Genomic DNA, 20,288 nt, shown 5'->3' with positions numbered 1-20,288 from the left:
AACAAAATAGGCTTTTTCAGCTTATTCAGCAGTAACCTAAAATGACTTGTAATTATAAATTTTATAGCCGACTCCGATAAAAAATAGAAAAAAAAGTCAAATGACTGCCTCCCGGCGCTTAAGTCGCGAGCTGAGCGATATCCTTGCTGCGAAATCGGATATCCTTCGCAATATTGAGGTATCAGATGAGTCCTTGCTGCTGTGGACTGGCCTGCTGGTGCCGGAGAAGGCACCCTACAACAAGGGTGCTTTTCAAATTGAGATAAGTTTCCCTCCACAGTATCCCTTTATGCCACCAAAGATTGTCTTCAAGACTCCAATCTATCATCCCAATGTCGATGAGAAGGGTGAGGTGTGCCTCTCAATTATTGCAGTAGACAATTGGAAGCCCACAACGCGCACTGAGAATGTTTTTCAGGCTCTAATTGACCTTGTCCATAATCCACAGCCTGAACATCCATTACGTTCCGATTTGGCGGAAGAGTTCATCAAAGAGCACAAAACATTCATGAAGACGGCGGAGTCTTTCACTAGAAGGAACGCCGAAAAGCGTCCCTAGCAGGGGTATGCCTGCAACAAAATTGACATATTTGAAAGCCATATGATATAATCATACCAAATTTGAATAAATATATTATTTGAAATTAGTTTCACAAAGCCTTAGGTAAGCTTAAATGTGTTCCACTTATCCAGTTATTTATAGGACAGGCTGCTGGCAGCATAGCTATTAAATTATTCACAGCTGACGGAGTGCAACTCGGACTGTTACCCGTTGTTCATTGTGCGGCACGGAATTTGTTAATGGGAGTTATCCAAAATTTATTAACACACTTTGTGACCATTTGTGCGATGAGACATGTTACTCTTTGTCACATTGTTAATTCATTTAAAAGTTAATTATATAATTAGAGTAAATTTATTCAAGCCATTGAGACTCATTTGAATGTACAAAATACGATTTATGGTATACATTATAATTGTTATTTAGCATACTTTAATTGTTGAACAATTTCAGTTTTATATTAAATATAAATGGGTTTGTATTTTATCCGAGTCTGCACTCATAGCTAATTATGCTTATTATGCAATTCTTGTTAATCGAATATTATCAATTACTTTTCCACAACTTTGTCGATAAGATATCGATGAGAAATTACCGATTAGTTACAATATATAAATCATATCAAATAATAAAGCAACAATTTAATTATGATTTGATTAAATGACAGTAAACGCAATGAAATAGTTTAATCTATATTATTTAATAAATTAGAGTGCTTTGCCTAAACTTTGAGAGTTACGAAATTTGTAAAATATTATTCAATAGATTGGCACTTAGATCGATACTTATCTTCCTCCATTAATGTTTAATTAATGTTTTGATGGATTTGCTAAATGGATTAGCAATCTAATTTATATAATATCTAGCAAATTATTATGAATATCGCGTTTCAATAACTATAATTGCCTTTACGAATGATGTATTGTATCATTTTGTACATGTACATAATATTACTATAATAATATACGTAACAATTGCATGACAATACTTATATAGTATGTAATTTAGCTATAACTCAAATAATAGCTCTATGGAAACACTATTGCAGCTAATCGGCTCTATCAACTTTTTTCCATGTAATTTGTAATCATATAAAATGTAAGGTATAATTTGATTAGTTTATATAAAAATAGTTTCCGGTTAAAAGGTAATATTTACATTTGTTATTGATTAATAACAAATAATAACTTAACACCTTTCACATCTATATTTTGCCTAAGGCTTAATAAATAAATGTTTCAATATACAAATTAATATTTAACGATAATTCAAATATAAAAACAATAACAATATAAAACTAACATGATTACCAGTTGGCACTCAAAATATCAGCACGCTGTTCATTAACATGCTTAAAACAACGAAACAACAAACGTTACACATACGCCCTGTGTGTGTGTGACAATATAAGAGCTGCAACTTGCACAAAGGCACAAAAACTAATGTACAAAATAAAATAACTTCAAACCGAAAGTCAAACATACAGCAAACAAAAACAAAACAAAAAATACAAGTAAATGCTGTTGAAACTATTTTGTGTGCATACACAAATGTGTTTGTGTGAATGTGTGTGTGTGTGTGTGTGTGTGCATATGCTATAAACAATAAGCAAAGGCAACAACAAAAACGATAACGTTTAAACAAAACAACGGCGCCCAGCACAGCCAGCAAGCGAACTCACTCGAGCAGACAATGCCATGGGCATTTGAGTGCGAAACAAGGCAGCACACACACACACACACACAGAATATCACTCATACGCCAGTCAGGCCGGGCAAGAGTAAATGAGTGGAAACCCCATGTAAAAGTGTACATGCGTGTGTGTGTGTGTTTATGTGTGTGTGTGTGTGTGTATGCTTGATGTGTGGCCGTACGTACGTACGTCCGAGCGGTGAGCGTCAAGCGACGACGCCGCGTCCGTCGACCACTAAACTTAGCCGGCGCCTACTTCAAATGTTTCAGTAGACGCGCAACCCCTGAGTAAAACGCAACTCAAGCCTAAGGCATCAAAGCCAGCTTCAAAATAAATAAAAAGCATCGAAACGCAACGCATTCAATTAAAAAGAACATCGCGAATGCAACGCGACTTCAATTACCGGCAACAAGTGAAACGTGTTGAGTTGAGTGCTTCTAAATCTGAAAAAAAGAAAGAAAATAATATATATATACAATTTAAATCAACTTTTACGTCCCTGAGGAAAAGGACAAACGTATAAAAAAAAAAAAATCAATCATAATATTGCTAGTTAAAGCCTGCGAAAAGGGCACGTTGCGCATACGCCGCGTGGGCGTAGCTTTTTTTCTCATATGTTCGCCACTTGAAACAATTTGGCCTTGTCGTGTTGATTTTTACTGTGATATAAAACAACTTGTGAATTTTTACTGCCCCTGTGAGTGGGTGTGTTTCCGAGTGTGTGTGTGTGTGTGTATAGAACTCAGGCAGAAAGGAATCGAATTGCGCCGCGCTTTGCGGTACTGCGGAACCGCAGCAACATGTCATTTGATATTGCCATTGCCGATCAGATGCGTATCGCATTAAAGTAAGTGGCAGCGATATTCATGTACAATTTATTAACTATACTACAAACGATAGGACGTTCGTTAGGATGGAATAGAATCAAATTTAAAAACTATTTTAGATTATTCATGGTAGAAACATTTAAAGCTAATATAATCTAAGTAAGTAAATTTGACGCTTCACTTATATACATAAGGTTAATAATAAAAATAAATATCTATGTATAACTTAATAATTTAATTATTTAAAATTTTTCTTAATTAAATGACTAAATTTAAATTTAATTTAAAATAAAATTTAAGCTTAATAACATTCATTGTTTATTTTATTTTGATCACAGTTTTTTATAATTTCTTAACATATATTTGAATTATATTTGCATTGAATTCTGGTGTACAAATTTTAATTTTACTTTTACGGTCTTAATATAATTTTTTCGAATAGAAATCTAGGTCAAATTCATTAAGTAAAACTGTATGAGGTTGCATGGAGCAAATCGAGCAAATCAGTTCTCTACAATTAGAAATGTCTGAGTATTGACCTATATGACATTTGCTATCGATTCACAAACAAAAAATGATTATCACACCCTACAAAAAACATACTCAAAGTTCAAATTTTGATTCTGACTCAATAATGTGAACACTTCTTATCGCAGAGGTTTACAAATGGAAAGTAAAAGCTTAGAAGACAAGCCACGTCAAAGTTTGAAAGCAGCTTATCAACAAGAGATATGCCTAGCCTATTAATAGTCTTGAATCCGGTTCAACTATAGCTGGGAGTCTTATAAACAGCAAAGCAATGCATCCGCATTGCTTGCACTTTCGTTTCACCTTGTAGAATCGGGTAATCTTCGGCAGCTGTTGATAAGACTCTAAATATGCGTGGCTCTTCTCTAAAGTGAACCTTGTTCCCAGCACCGTCGTCATACGGATTTCACATAATCTGAAAATGTTATGAAGTAGTTCTTAAATCGTTTGTACACATGTACTTAGTCCTTATCGGCAACAAATTTGATAATAATTTATAATTTATTTATGAAATATCAATAACAAACTGCGCTGATAAGACTTATGCCAGATTTAAAAGGTGCTTTTGTGTGTGAGTTTTGTTATTTTATATGTTTTTTTCCGGTTTATTGGCGGTTTGTTTGGTCTGCGTCAGACTTGTTTTATATCAACTGCATAAATCACGAGCTCACTTGAATTAGCACATGACATTTGCAATTTTGATATCAGCCGCGCCAACTTGAGCCAATCTGAAATTGAGCAACAGTTAAATATTCTGAGTAAGCGGCCAAAGTCAAGATCACTGTTTTTGAAATTGGCCAAAAAACACGTAAATAAAATATAAGAAAAAAATTTGCAAATGTCAAGGCATTTATAAAAATTGTTTTGTAATAAAAATTGTGAGCGCTGCTGAGTATGTCACAGCACAAAAATCAAGACGCTTAAGCAAACGAATAACAAAAACTGGTCTTCTGCTGAGTTGCTTGTTCAGTCAAGTCTTTTTCTGTAAGTGTATTTTGACTGTAATGCAATTCTGGGTATATGCACTATTTACACATTTTATTTTATTCATTAGATAGTTTTCAAGTCAGTTTCAGTGGTTAATTAAATATTATGTTACCCAAACTTTAATGAAATATATATCTATTTTTTAATTAAACCATTTTAATCACCTAATTTATTTATTTATACAAAAAATGTTTCAAATTAGTGGCAATTAATTAATTATATGTAAAGCTAATGTTATATTTCTTAATTGCAAATAAGTTTAGTTACTAACTAGCTATTAGTTAATCATACATTTGCTTTTAGGTTTCTAAATTTCAAGTTCACTGCTGATATCAACATTATTCTTGACCCAAATAAATAATACAACCGTATATGTATACAACTAGTTTAATTAATATGTTGAACTATATAAATAAGTTTTGATCCGCTTCTTTTTTAGAACAAATCATATGTTCTTGTTGTCTTCCAAGAAATGAAATCATTCAATTGTTGCTAACATTTCATTTGTATGCATCTTTGCATTTATATTAATTTACACATCGTTGCACGATTTTAATAAATGACAAATATTTCGGATATTTTTGGCACTCCAAAGCGCCATTGCCCTGAAACATTGCTGATGCTGTTGTCAATTGATATATTGATTGCTTTTAGTTAGACTTGTGTTTAAATTACACAACATTATTTTGAATGTTCGCATTTTCGCTGAATATATTTTAAGAGCTGAGCTGATCGGACTTAAATAAAAAGGGAATCTATTCTTTCATATGAAGAACAAAACTGTTATTTCCTGTTAAAAATTACGAAAATTCACACCTCAATATTGTGCAACTTGCCGTGTTCAAAACTGCTTCCTCTGCTGATTATACTTCTAATTAAATGTTTACTTTAATAATAAGTACGTATGTCTATATATTCAATTAACATATGGTAAATTATATTTTGTGTGGTCAGATTTGAATGGAGAGTCAATGCCGGAGATTTGTTAGTGGTTTCATTAGCGGTTTCATTGAGCATACAAATCGTGATAAAAGTTTGTATTTTGCTTCCACTTGAACGGTGATAGACTCAGAAACAGATGCCAGGCCGGCTATGGTATTGCGTCTCAAGTGCGACTTGATTATACGAATTATTTTAACAACTTGAAAACGGGTGCATAAAACTAAATTAAGTATATTACTTTATACTTTATCCGGTCATTTTAAAATATACAATAATATGCAGTTAAGTTGGAAAAACCAGTTCCAGAATCGTGTAATAAATTATTTTTTGCTTACACTTATATAGGAGACACTGACCTTGAGCTTTTAGAATTGTATAATAATTGCTTATAATTAGCAGACAATGTATAAGTGTTCTATATTTCACACAAAGTGCTCATAACGGATTCAAGTAGAATTATGGAAATACCTCCAAGGTTACACTTACAGAACAAGATGAAGCAGATGAGGAACGCCAGCGGCTAATTAATTGCTACTCGCACTACGCATAGAATTTCCAATGACTTGGAGTCGTATACATTATCTGGGATCGAGTCAAAGTTTCTTTTTATAAATATATATATATGGAATCTATATTGGGCGCATCGGTCTGCTGTCGATCGACTCACGCATCGTTTAGCTGGCACGTTTCTAATGGAAACGCACTTGAAATTTTAAATGGGGCATCGTTCATCTATCTGTATGGCTCTCTCCCTTCCTCTATTTCTGGTGTTTGTGCACAGAAGAACCTGTTCAATGGAAACACTATTCTGAATTTTGCGATTTTATATTGTTTTGATTTGTTTTTATTTCTTTTGTTGCGATTTGCATTTGTATTTATAAAACAAAAGTAGCGAATATTATTTAGAATTAAGTTTTCTTATTTATAATATAATAAGTTAGCGTTGAACCGATTTTTGTATAATGTAAGTAAAATATATTTTTTTTAAAAACTATTTCCAAAATTATAGTTTTAATATAGTATACGGAACCAACTTTAGATTCGAAATATATGTTTTGTAATATGTTTCATCAATCAATTTATAATTATACTTATTATACTTATGATTTTACTAGTTACGGGGACAGTACTATACATTTACGATCAGTTCATTAGTTTACATTTAAGAAACTGACCTAACCCCTTTTATTTAGAATATTCTAAGCATGGCGCTATATCCACTTGGCTGCACTGTTATGTATTTCTTCAATATCTTTCGTCTTATATATTTATATATAAATATATATTCATTTGTAGGCCACCCGCTGGTCAGATATGCTTTGCAATTTATAATTCAATTTTGTTGTTTATATTGTGTTTAGCAAAACGGCGGGCAATAAGTAGCTAAAAGCCCGCCGAAAGTACCTGTTAAATGTTTACACATAAAAAAAGCTGAATGTTTAGCCAAACACTCGGAATACAATTGGCTCAAAATGCACTTACCTGTCTGGGTATGCAATCACATTAATATCTCTGAATTTTTCTTTTCTTCCAGCTATGTCAAGTTCAAGACAAAACAACAGCGCCTTCGGAGCAAGGATAAGGTCATTGCGGAAACGGTCTACGGCAAGGTGAAGGGCGTCAAATGGCGCTCGATCTATGGCAACAATTACTACAGCTTTGAGGGCATACCCTTTGCCAAGCCGCCGTTGGGGGAGTTGCGTTTCAAGGCGCCCGTCGAGCCCGATCCTTGGACCGACGTGAAACGTTGCACTCGCGTGCGAACAAAGCCCTGCCAGATGAATCTGGTGTTGAAGCATGTGCAGGGTAGCGAAGATTGTCTGTACTTAAATTTATATACACGAGAGGTAAGCTCAATCTGTCTTATATATAAAAAGAAGCAATTGCTTAACTGCTTTTTTTTTAATGATTGACTCAGCTTATAGTTGTTTCAAGGGCAAACACTGTTATTTGTTTTTATAAAACGCAAGTTATTCCAAGAACTAGCTCATTAATCGTCAGTAGACAATGCTTTCAACTCCAGCTTTGCAAACACTTTGCTATTCATTCGATGCTTAAAGTTCAATTTCTTAGTTTCGCAGATTTTTTTTTTTTTGTTTTTGTTGCTCTGAGAATTTTTTAGAAACAAAAGTTGTTCTACGGGAATTAAGCTAATTTGGAATATTTTTTAAAGTAACCACTATTTAATGCCTATTGTAAATTCACGTCACTTAAATAAAAAAAATAAAATAAAAAAAAGAATAGAAATTATAATAATTATATTTCTGTCACGTCGCAATAGCTACATCCACAAAAGCCGCTGCCCGTTCTCGTCTGGATCTATGGCGGTGGCTTTCAAATGGGCGAAGCATCCCGTGACCTCTACAGTCCCGACTATTTTATGATGGAGCATGTGGTGCTGGTGACCATATCCTATCGGCTGGGCGTGCTCGGCTTTCTTACGCTCGACGATGAGCAGCTGGATGTGCCTGGAAATGCAGGTCTCAAGGATCAAGTACTCGCCCTGCGCTGGGTCAAGCACAATTGTCACTTTTTTGGCGGTGATCCCGATAACATAACGGTAATTGGCGAGAGTGCTGGTGCCGCCTCCACACACTACATGATGCTCACGGAGCAGACAAGGAATCTCTTTCACAAAGCAGTGCTAATGTCAGGATGTGCTCTATCGCCCTGGTCCATAACGCCCAAATACAACTGGGCCTATCGCTTGGCACAGGCGACGGGCTTTACGGGTGAGCCGAATGATCGGGAGATCCTGAACCATCTGCGTCAGAGCAAGGCAAGCAACATGTTGCGCATGGCGGATGATATTATCACCATGGAGGAGCGTCATCAGCGCAAGGTGATGTTTAGCTTTGCGCCCACCGTTGAGCCGTACAACTCGGAGCATTGTGTGATACCCAAGCCACCGATTGAAATGATGCGCAACTGTTGGGGCAACGATATACCCATGGTGGTCGGTGGTAACTCCTTCGAGGGACTACTCGTCTTTCCAGAGGTGCGCAAGTGGCCAGAACTGCTCTGCGATCTGGGCGATTGCGAGTATCTGTCGCCCGAGGATGCCGGCCTGACTGCGGATCAGAGGCGCGCCTTTGGTAAACAGCTAAAAGCCACCTACTTTGGAGATAAGCAACCTGGTCGGGACACTATACTTGAATACAGCGATGTAAGTATATGTATAATTTGGAGATCAGTTAAATATTTATGAAGCTGAATACTTAATTATTACTTCTTTTTTTTCAAATATATTCCTTATTTAGCAACTAATAATAGAAATAAAAATATTTAAGTAGAATTTGAATGACATAAAAATGTTAATTGTTGAAAACTTGCCTGTCTAAACAAATGTAAGATAAATTTTTACTGCCATAAAAGTCAAGATTGATAGATGGATATAACGAATTTTGTATACATAGTGCCAAGTTTACTAAATCGTTTTTGTTTTCTGCAGCTCTGCTCCTACAAATACTTCTGGCACGGGATCCATCGCACACTGCTGTCGAGGAGTCTGAATGCGGCCAATGCGCCCACATTTCTGTATCGTTTCGATTTCGACTCGGAGCATTTCAATATAATGCGAATTATTACATGTGGCCGCAAGGTGCGTGGCACTTGCCATGCGGATGATTTATCCTATTTGTTCTACAATGCGGCAGCCAAAAAGCTAAAGCATCGCACGGCCGAGTTCAAGACGATACGACGACTGGTTTCCATGGTGGTGCAGTTTGCCGCAAACGGTGATCCCAGCATACCGCTCGTCACGCACCTGGGAATTGGGAATGGGGACGTGCAGCCTCAGCCGCAGCCGCAACTGCTGCAGACACAAACACAAACACAAACAAAGGAGCAGATCTGGCTGCCCATATCCCGGCAGGATGTGGTGTTCAAGTGCTTGAATATTTCACAAGATGTTCAGGTGATTGACTTGCCAGAGGCTGAAAAGCTACGGCTCTGGGACAGCATGTATGCCGACAAGCAACTTTTGTACTAGGCTAACATATGTATACTTTTCTGGCTCCTTGCTCCTGGCCCTTTGCCATTTAATATTTACTTTAGCTTTAAGCCGTGGCCCTGAGTTGGCTCTAAATGCACAGCCCACATGTAAATCTGTTTTCGCAGGCATCAAATGTACATGTGTAAATACAGATTTTTTTTTATAGCAAAGCTATTAAAAGTAAAGAAAAGCATACAAAAACACATACACACAAGCACACACATGAGCACATACAGGAGCACACACATGAGTGTGTGTGCACACAGGTTACGCTATTTATAAAATGGTTATCTAATGGCAATATTATGTAAATGGAAGTCAGTCAAATTTAAAATGAATAAGCCATCATCAATATATATTTTTATAGCAAAATTATTTTTTAATACATATTTAACTAACATATATAAATAGAAATGTAAGTTTATATTATCTACAATTGCTAAGGTGTTTCGGTAAATTTCGTTAATATTAGTTTGTAGTAATTACAAATAAAACATATGTATACACTTATATACAGGCATATAAATATATATTTAATCGTATCTTTGATTGGGATTCCAGAATTCGAACCAAGCCAGCATGCCACGTTAATATTAACCACACAATCAATTGATAAGACCAACAGTAAAATATGCAGCGCATAATGATATTAAAAATTCCTAAGATTCTCAGACAACTACACACACACACACCCAAATATACACAAACACCCACACTCACACATACATTCCCATACAATAACACTAACCTGCAAGCTGTTTGTAAGCCAGAGCTCACACACACCTGCTTTTCATACAGGAACCCAAATTTTTTTCAAGGCCGTATCTTTAAGCTGTTGACAAAAAACACTTTGACGTTTTAATGCCCTAACAAAATCTTTAAAAATATTTTTATTTGCAGAATTAAACTGATTTTAAGGTAAAAAATAATCTCATTAAAAATGATTGGATTTTTGTCGGATAAAAGCATATCTTGCAAAATAAATAGGCAAAATATATATAGAACCAACCACAGATTCTAATTAAAATGTAATGATTCTGTGTTTAAATGAAAATTCGGATCTCTTAACTTAGATGCATAAGCCAAAATGATTACACTCGGTTGTTCTACAAGCGTTACAAGGCTTCTAACAAATTTATGGTAGCCCATAAAATGATTAATTATTGGGCCGCATTTAGGAGTTTCAGTACTTTACGGCAAGCAAAAACATTTTGAAATTTGTGTGTGTTATTTTTCTATGTGGCAGCTTGAAAGTTCGTATTGTCTGACTTAAATACAATACACAAAGCACACCGTCGAGCCCCCCAGCCTCGCACCACATTAATTGTAATTAACAACCTGCACGTGCTACACATTTAGTAAGCTCAACGACCTTCAACAGTGGCGCAGCCACCGAATTTCTCTCTGTGTGTTACACAATTTTCATTTGTATTATTGTTGCTATATTTTAATTATAATTTACAGTTGCTTTGTTAATTGGTTGAAATTTATTTAAATGTCGCTGCTGGCATCGCCTCAGCGGAGTTTCTTCTGGCCTCTGATTGAATTCGTGGCCGTGTTTTACAGCTGCCTGAAAGTAGGCAACGTTTCTTTCTCTGCTTTATGTTAATGGTGTTTTAATTGCGGGTAATATGTGATTTGATTTTATTAATTAATGTTAGATAATTACTGTTACATATTTGGGTAGATGAAATTTATTTTTTTTATTTTTTTTTTATATGTTTTTATCTATTTCATGAGTATGAAAGGGTAGAAATTAAGCGTAGTCTAACGTTATTAATTTCAATTTTATATTTTAATGTAAATATTAAAACAATACAATAACAATCATTTTTTGAGCACATATAACGTTGCTTAAGGCTGCATTAACTGAGATTTAAGCAGATTTAAGCTAAATATTACTTGCAACGCTCCAGATACAATTTTAAGTATTTGTTTGTCTGCTCGGTAACAAAGTCAGCAACCTCATTCAGGCAAGTTAAACAGGTGCACGTTTTTTATAAGTATGTCAAAGTGCTGAAGTTTTAAATTTGCAGAAAATAGTTTTCTTCTTTACCTTTTTTATTGTCACGTGTGTGCATTGAGCGAAAACTGGGTGGCAAACACACTCGAACGCCGAACTTCGCCAGCTCCTGCAACATTTTGCTGTGTCGCCGTTGCCTGGAGCTACAACACTGGATGGGAAGACGACGCATGTTGCTTATGTGCCATAATTGAGTCACGGAATGGCTGGAAAAAAAGTCACGCGAGAGATTGTTGAACTGTCTGAAAATTATGACTGTCGGGGTTAGCCATACCCAAAAGGGGAGTTCTTTTGATTTGATTTTAAAAAATTCATGAGTCCAAGCGTTGCACGCTCAAAAAGATTTTCCGGTTTCTCCCATCTTGCCCTCAACAATGAGCAAGTGACACGATGTTCATTGTGTGACAGCTGGCATTTACTTACTTACTTGCCACTCTTTCCCCTGTACCTCTGGAAATGTGCCGTAGTGTAGCACAGAGTGCACAATATGAAATGAAGAAGAGGTTGACATACAAAGTACATTGTGTTTTTATTTTTTATGAATATTTAACGAGATATTTTGAGGACACATGAATTTTTATTTTTAGACTTTGCTTAGATAGCAAAAATTTTTTTGCGAAAAAAAGTTAATTGAGATACGCAAATATTTCTACCTTAACATAACCCTCTGATTTAATTTACTTGATTTTGTTGTCTGCTCACTTTGGTGAAAGTAATGTCATTCTGGTGAGTTAAGTTCTTTTCGTTTTCATTTAAATTGGATTGATTGAAATGCGATACATTTTCTATTAGTAAATAAAATTTTATTTTTGAAAGAAGCCCTTGCAATTTGAGCGTGATAATTGCAATAAGATTTCCCAGAAGAACCACTTGTATGTCACTTATAAATTCGAACTGATTTAATTTATAAAAAATGTTTGCATTAAAAAGCATAACAATGATCACTTATGGTACTTATCTATTGTATTGGTCATTCTGACCAGTGCAAAGGTAATTTTACAATCTGTCTATTTTTGGTTCTCATCAATCAGTAGGGACTCAATATCAAGAACGCAATGCATTTTTGAAACCCAGTACGCGAAGAAAGTCGAACGCGAACAGTCGTCATATGAACGGATCGGAATATTATAAATTATATTTAAATTAATAATTCTAAAGTTGTTATCAGCAGCATTTCCATGTTTCAAGCTATGAATAGAGAAGTATTTGACATTTTCTTGCTACTTCTATGCCTGAACATCGGTAATATTTATTCAAATTGTGTCAAGAGTTGCTAAATTAAATATTTATTTTTTTTATTTTATTTTATTTCGTTTACAGCCTGCGCAGATGCACAACAACAAAATCACTGTTATGATGGCGAATTCCAATGCGACAATGGGCAGTGCATAAGTGCTACTCTCAAGTGCGATTTGTCTAAGGACTGTCAAGATGGCAGTGATGAGACATTTGTGCAATGCCATGATTTGAACTGTACAGAAAGACGCTGCGCCTACGGCGCCTGTTTCAAGCGCTCCAAGATGTGTGACGGCATACTCGATTGCTGGGATGGTACCGATGAGCACTGGCTGGACTGTACCCCATTGGAGGATTCTGCGTATACTATACTTCGTGGAAATTGTCTGTAAGTGCCACAAAAAGCTCCAACCTAATTCTTTATTGATGATTGATTGCTAATTACAGCAATGAAGAACAAGAGCAATTTGAATGTAAGGAATCCAAAGAGTGTTTGCCTCAGAGCCAGCTGTGTGATAGTGTTGCACAATGTCGCGATAAATCGGATGAGAGAAAAGATTTTTGTATTGTAACGCCATGCCCTGAAGGCTCATTTAGCTGTAACTACGGCGCCTGTATTCCCAAATCAGCGTTATGCGATCACATCATCGATTGTCACGACGGCTCCGATGAGTTGGATGCCAAAAAAAGGAGCTCCATTTAGAGCAAATTATCAAGTAGTCAGACGATTATTTTCAAAATTCGATAAAAAACAACTTCGATATTTTTGGAAGGGCAATCACAGTCAAAAGAAATCATCATGATCCTTACAATTCGTCAGCAACCCGCAAGCTCTTTTAGAACTCACTTGCGATTTTCGGGAAAATGTTCGGAGTGTGACAACTGAGGTAAATATATCTTATCTATTAATATTAATTTAATTTTAAATTTTATCATACTTTGATACCGAAGGTGTCATAGGTGTCATAGGAGTCCACGCCCTTGCCGCCTCCCTAAACCGATACGTCTGTTAATGTAAATCGATAAGACCATATTTCGCACACACTTTGAAAGTTATTAGTATTATTATTGGGGAAGCTGCACCGCGACCTATTTGATATATTGTGCCCCTTCTGAGCTTATAGCTCCTCCATCAGCCCCAACTCCCGTATGAACGTAAGGATCTTTGTTGGGTTGCGGTCTTCTATGTCTTTGCCATTCAAGACATGTGCCCCTAGGATGCTGCTTCTTCTTCTGGCTAAGGCGACACATTCTGCAAGGATGTGCATCGAGGATTCCTCCTCTCTTTCACAAAACCTGCAGAGATCTCTACTGTACATACCCAATTTTGTCAGGTGACTCCTTAGTCTACAGTGTCCTGTCAATAGACCGGTAAGTATCCTAAGGCTGTTGTTTCCCATGGTTATAATCTGTTTAAATCGAACAAGATTATAACCACCTAGGAGACATCTGGCTTGTCGGAGTCCTACTGTCTCCGACCAGCTCTGTTGCCGTCTCTGCCTCTCCTCGTTTCTAAGTTCCAGTCGTATAGTGTGCCTCCCTATGCCACAATACGGTTCTGGTCCTGTTAGGGGCCTTCCTGCCCCCATTCTTGCTTGCTTTAAAAGTTAGAGTCATCAAATTTGAAAGGTGTATTGCTAGAGCACCCTTCTAAAGTCCGGGCACAACATTTTGGACCACGCCTCCAGCCGCTGAGAGCTAAAGTTACCAAACTTGGAAGGAAGATTACTAAGAAGTTTCTCTTATAATTTTGTGGACCATGCCCACTCCTTCTTACAACATTTTCAAAATCTCATATCTCACGTAATTTAATAGTAACCGTAGCTCCAACCAAGCTGCGAAGAAACGTTATTAGCTTATATCTACCGCAATTTGTAAGGCAAACTTGGACAGTAATTCCTGGCTACACCCACCCTGTTCTTTGATATTTGTTATCTGCTCAACTAACTTATGGTATCAATGTATTTCGCAGTCGGTTACGCCCGACTGCAACGTTCTCTCTTGTTTTTTCATAATAATAGAAAAATCAACTTTTGTTATAAACATACATAGTTCATTTAAATAAAAATTACCATATAAAGCCATATCAATAATTACTATATACAGCAAAAAAAAAACTAAGAAGGAGCTCGACAAGGTGATACCCTGGACTAAGCTCTATATATATATGTATATATAAATACTATATGGGTTTGGATTTGTTTCCTTCTGTCTTTTATATACTTATGTACAATTCCATTACACCCTCTTTGCCAATTTTAATTGGATTCGTAACACAATTGGTTGATGTTTAGGAATTCACATCACAGTATAAAGAAATCTGATTTCGGAACGGTGCTAAACAGATGGCAACAATCAGATAACAAAGTATACAAAAACGAAATAAATGTAAAAAAAAACGCACATAGAGAAAATGTGGAAATCTCGACATACAGCGAAGGAAGAGCTTAACTTTTATTAATCAAAATCACTTAGAAACCAACAATGTGCAAACTGAGCTAGAAATAGACGCAAATTTAAATTGATTTAAATGAATTACGGGCAGAAAACGTGCAAAAAGCGCTGAGCACGAGATCGTCCACAGAGAGCAACGGCGAGAACAAAAGACAAAGGGAGAGAGAGAGAGAGACAGAGAGAGAGAGAGAGAGAGAGAAAAGGAGAGCGACCGATCATGTTTGCATGTTGCTCTTGAAAAGCTCGGTGAGCGACAGCTGCAAAGCCACATGACAACATAAGTCACGAGAGTTTATGTTTTAACGGGCCGGCGCTTTTTGCAGCTAGCATTTTGCCGAAGGTCATTTGTTTATTCGCCTAGTTAATAGAGAGACACAGTGAGAAACAATTGGAAGCGGAATTTCTCTGCACATCATTATTTTGATTAAGTTTAATTAACATTAATTTAAGGCAGCGAGCTCAGAGCGTATTCCGTGTGAACCGCATATTGAGCGATTTTGCGATTAGCATTGTTGCGTGCCTTAACTAACTAACTGTAACTGGCCATACCTAACTATAATTGCTCAATGCAATTTCAACTGACCTATTTAAAAAAAATATTAATACACACACGTTCGTAAGCTCAGTGTAGGCAAAAGCTATCGCGACAGCTTTTCAGCGCTGCTGCCTGCAGCAACAGGAGCTCATGGCTTAGTCCTTCAGTCAGCTGTTCTTTTGTTGTGTACTCATTCTTTGTTTACATTGCGCAAAAAGCTTTTTATAAAAAATGTTTGCCTTAAAAAGCATAACAATGTTCACTTATGGTACTTATCGACGTTTTGTATTGAAAGAGCAGGGGGTCATTCTGACCAGTGCAAAGGTCATTTTACAATTTGTCTGTTTTTGGTTCTTATCAATCAGTTCATTATCTACTCAAATGCCCCTGCTGCGACTGCTGTGGCTTCTTAAACACTTAACATGTATTACATAGAATATCTTTCTCATAAAATAGTGTTCATTCTTGAAATATATATATATATATATATATATATATATATATATATATATATATTTTTTTTTTTTTTAGCAAAACGATTTCAATTTTGTTTTCTGTTTAATAGCAAAGTGTAAAGTTCACATACAAATATGAGCCAATTATCAGCCAATTTATTTGACGATGCTGGGAAATACACTGTACGAATAAATACTATTTTGAATCCGTGATGCACACGCAGATGGCATCGATCAAATATGAAAAATATACAAAACACTTAAAAACTTGACCGATTGTTTCTAAGAAATTTTTTGAATACGTTTTTCTAAAATAAAATATATTCTAAATTAAATGAAGATAGCCCCAACTCTGAGTGAACGGACTTGACCATATCTAATTTAATGTGCTGCAAACTGCACAACAAAATTAAAATACCTTTTGCAAGGTTCGGCGTCCAAATAAGTTTTTAAATTAATTGGCAATTTGAGATTAGTATATGGGCTTGACTGTGTATTGTTTGCTATGTGCTATATGCTATATGCTATATAGGGATTCGATATCAATTGCGCAATTCATTTTTGAAACCCAGTACGCGAAGAAAGTCGAACGCGAACAGTCGTCATATGAACGGACCGGAATATTATAAATCATATTTAAATTAATAATTCTAAAGTTGTTATCAGCAGCACTTCCATGTTTCAAGCTATGAATAGAGAAGTATTTGACATTTTCTTGCTACTTCTATGCCTGAACATCGGTAATATTTATTCAAATTGTGTCAAGAGTTTCTAAACTCAAGATTTATTTATTTTATTTTATTTTATTTTGTTTACAGCCTGCGCAGATGCACAACAACAAAATCACTGTTATGATGGCGAATTCCAATGCGACAATGGGCAGTGCATAAGTGCTACTCTCAAGTGCGATTTGTCTAAGGACTGTCAAGATGGCAGTGATGAGACATTTGTGCAATGCCATGATTTGAACTGTACAGAAAGACGCTGCGCCTACGGCGCCTGTTTCAAGCGCTCCAAGATGTGTGACGGCATACTCGATTGCTGGGATGGTACCGATGAGCACTGGCTGGACTGTACCCCATTGGAGGATTCTGCGTATACTATACTTCGTGGAAATTGTCTGTAAGTGCCACAAAAAGCTCCAACCTAATTCTTTATTGATGATTGATTGCTAATTACAGCAATGAAGAACAAGAGCAATTTGAATGTAAGGAATCCAAAGAGTGTTTGCCTCAGAGCCAGCTGTGTGATAGTGTTGCACAATGTCGCGATAAATCGGATGAGAGAAAAGATTTTTGTTTTGGAACGCCATGCCCTGCAGGCTCATTTAGCTGTAACTACGGCGCCTGTATTCCCAAATCAGCGTTATGCGATCACATCATCGACTGTCACGACGGCTCCGATGAGTTGGATGCCATATGCAAAAAAAGGCATAATATACTCTCAAATCAAGAGTGGTCCAAGGAACCTAGGCAGCTCGGCGCTATGCCAATGACAACAACTACAACTACTCCTCACAATAATCAGAATACTGGAAAGCGTTGCAATGTGACGGGAACTGCCCTGCGGCTAAGGACCATGTACAACGGCCTTCCATATATGGGCGACGGAACCGTTTCTCATCAGACCACTGTGCGCCTGTGCTGTGCTCAGAACCACTTCCTCATGGGCGACGATGTGAATACTTGCGACAATGGTCAGTGGAAGGCACCATGGTCAGAATGTTTGAGGGTTTGCAGACGTCATACGATCATAAATGATCCCAGTATTCGAGCTTCTTGTAGTAATGACAATAACATCATCGACTGTGTCTCAGACCCATTAGTGGTGGGCAGCAGAGCAATCGTCCAGTGTGCTCCGGGCTATAAGTCGAGTGGTACCATTGCACAAAGTGAGCGCATCTGTGATATTGAAGCAAAATGGGTTAAGCTGACAAGTGGAAGCAACCAACAACATGGGAAAATGAAATGCATTCCCGACTGCGGCAGATATTTAAATACAGTTGATGAATTTCCATGGCTTATTAGTGTATTCGAGCGATTGGGGCATACATATGTATTTCGTTGCCTGGGCGCAATTATTGATCCATTTTATGTGTTGACTGCGGCCGAATGCTTTTCAAGACATCCGATTTTACCTATTAACTATGTAATAGTCCTGGGCAATCATTCGGTTACATTCCTTCCAGGGGTAGAACACGGCTACGAAACCAGTAATATTGCCAGTATCGAGTTGGATAAATTGTAAGCCAATGAATTTAATATACTAATTATATACCATAACTAATACATTTTTTAATTACAGTAATCCTTTAGCACTTCTGAAAGTGATAAGTCCATTTGTACTCTCGGCAAAAGTGCGACCGATTTGCTTGAACAACTTTAACGAAATCAATGTGCAAACGTATCAGAAGACTTTGGGAGAACCTATTGTCATATTAAAAAAAGGAGAAAAAAATATATACTCCCTAACTCATATTATGAATAAATATTATTTGATTAATATGAATTACTTTAATGACAGAATCAAAGAAAATTTAAGACGAGATAAACTCAGACTATAATCAATAATCAAAATTTGATATTCTACGAGAATATACATATTCTTCTGCCTATTCAGAGAAAAATTTGTAGCTTAAAAATTAATAAAGATTGTGTGGAATATTTTGAGTTGCATATTTTATTATTATTATACATACAAAAATTGATTAAACTGCATTTTTATTTTATTTTGGTATTATTATTTATTACTTATTTATTTTATGTTATAATTGTAATTTTATAATTTCACACTTCCAATTCAGACATAGGAATGTCTGAGAGATCTCAGGTGGTTGCTGCAAGGGAGATGGTTGAGATGCAGCTCCATTTAGAGCAAATTATCAAGTAGTCAGACGATTATTTTCAAAATTCGATAAAATACAACTTCGATATTTTTGGAAGGGCAATCACAGTCAAAAGAAATCTTCATGATCCTTACAATTCGTCAGCAACCCGCAAGCTCTTTTAGAACTCACTTGCGATTTTCGGGAAAATGTTCGGAGTGTGACAACTGAGGTAAATATATCTTATCTATTAATATTAATTTAATTTTAAATTTTATCATACTTTGATACCGAAGGTGTCATAGGTGTCCACGCCCTTGCCGCCTCCCTAAACCTGGCTGTTAATGTAAATCGATAAGACCATATTTCGCACACACTTTGAAAGTTATTAGTATTATTATTGGGGAAGCTGCACCGCGACCTATTTGATATATTGTACCCCTTCTGAGCTTATAGCTCCTCCATCAGCCCCAACTCCCGTATGAACGTAAGGATCTTTGTTGGGTTGAGGTCTTCTATGTCTTTGCCATTCAAGACATGTGCCCCTAGGATGCTGCTTCTTCTTCTGACTAAGGCGACACATTCTGCAAGGATGTGCATCAAGGATTCCTCCTCTCTTTCACAAAACCTGCAGAGATCTCTACTGTACATACCCAATTTTGTCAGGTGACTCCTTAGTCTACAGTGTCCTGTCAATAGACCGGTAAGTATCCTAAGGCTGTTGTTTCCCATGGTTATAATCTGTTTAAATCGAACAAGATTATAACCGCCTAGGAGACATCTGCCTTGTCGGAGTCCTACTGTCTCCGACCAGCTCTGTTGCCGTCTCTGCCTCTCCTCGTTTCTAAGTTCCAGTCGTATAGTGTGCCTCCCTATGCCACAATACGGTTCTGGTCCTGTTAGGGGCCTTCCTGCCCCCATTCTTGCTTGCTTTGAAAGTTAGAGTCATCAAATTTGAAAGGTGTATTGCTAGAGCACCCTTCCAAAGTCCGGGCACAACATTTTGGACCACGCCTCCAGCCGCTGAGAGCTAAAGTTACCAAACTTGGAAGGAAGATTACTAAGAAGTTTCTCTTATAATTTTTTGGACCATGCCCACTGCTTCCCACAACATTTTCAAAATCTCATATCTCACGTAATTTAATAGTAACCGTAGCTCCAACCAAGCTTCGAAGAAACGTTATTAGCTTATATCTACCGCAATTTGTAAGGCAAACTTGGACAGTAA

At 36.6% G+C, this 20,288-nt stretch overlaps 3 protein-coding genes across 3 annotated transcripts; all 3 read left to right on the top strand.

Annotated features, from left to right (window-relative positions):
• The first annotated feature begins 65 nt into the window (after positions 1-65).
• On the top strand, positions 66-663 carry LOC6564295 (ubiquitin-conjugating enzyme E2-18 kDa). The gene has a single exon (XM_001990269.2). The coding sequence runs from the start codon at positions 101-103 to the stop codon at positions 557-559; it is 459 nt and encodes a 152-aa protein (XP_001990305.1). The 5' UTR covers positions 66-100; the 3' UTR covers positions 560-663.
• Positions 664-2,527: 1,864 nt separating this feature from the next.
• LOC6564296 (esterase B1) lies at positions 2,528-10,063 on the top strand. The gene is made up of 4 exons (XM_001990270.3): positions 2,528-3,102; positions 7,074-7,386; positions 7,821-8,705; positions 8,991-10,063. Exons 1-4 carry the CDS (start codon positions 3,056-3,058, stop codon positions 9,528-9,530), a joined length of 1,785 nt encoding a protein of 594 aa, XP_001990306.1. The 5' UTR covers positions 2,528-3,055; the 3' UTR covers positions 9,531-10,063.
• Positions 10,064-12,718: 2,655 nt separating this feature from the next.
• Positions 12,719-18,913, top strand: LOC6564298 (modular serine protease). Its single transcript, XM_032737824.2, has 7 exons — positions 12,719-12,798; positions 12,877-13,180; positions 13,240-13,493; positions 16,893-16,976; positions 17,055-17,358; positions 17,418-18,479; positions 18,541-18,913. Exons 1-7 carry the CDS (start codon positions 12,735-12,737, stop codon positions 18,797-18,799), a joined length of 2,331 nt encoding a protein of 776 aa, XP_032593715.2. The 5' UTR covers positions 12,719-12,734; the 3' UTR covers positions 18,800-18,913.
• The last annotated feature ends 1,375 nt before the right edge of the window (positions 18,914-20,288 follow it).

Source organism: Drosophila grimshawi, unplaced genomic scaffold, assembly GCF_018153295.1.
Source record: "Drosophila grimshawi isolate 15287-2541.00 unplaced genomic scaffold, ASM1815329v1 contig_311, whole genome shotgun sequence".
Taxonomy (NCBI): Eukaryota; Metazoa; Arthropoda; class Insecta; order Diptera; family Drosophilidae; genus Drosophila; species Drosophila grimshawi.
The sequence above is the reverse complement of the archived record's forward strand: the minus strand, read 5'-3'. Positions and strand labels throughout refer to the sequence as shown.

Excerpts from the sequence above, each read along its gene's own strand:
- LOC6564298 (XM_032737824.2), top strand. The coding sequence starts at position 12,735 with ATGTTTCAAGCTATGAATAGAGAAGTATTTGACATTTTCTTGCTACTT. Across the intron at positions 16,977-17,054 it reads ACTTCTATGCCTGAACATCG|CCTGCGCAGATGCACAACAA; the intron begins GTAATATTTATT and ends TTTTGTTTACAG. Across the intron at positions 17,359-17,417 it reads ATACTTCGTGGAAATTGTCT|CAATGAAGAACAAGAGCAAT; the intron begins GTAAGTGCCACA and ends TGCTAATTACAG.
- LOC6564296 (XM_001990270.3), top strand. The coding sequence starts at position 3,056 with ATGTCATTTGATATTGCCATTGCCGATCAGATGCGTATCGCATTAAA. Across the intron at positions 7,387-7,820 it reads TAAATTTATATACACGAGAG|CTACATCCACAAAAGCCGCT; the intron begins GTAAGCTCAATC and ends ACGTCGCAATAG. Across the intron at positions 8,706-8,990 it reads CTATACTTGAATACAGCGAT|CTCTGCTCCTACAAATACTT; the intron begins GTAAGTATATGT and ends TGTTTTCTGCAG.
- LOC6564295 (XM_001990269.2), top strand. The coding sequence starts at position 101 with ATGACTGCCTCCCGGCGCTTAAGTCGCGAGCTGAGCGATATCCTTGCT.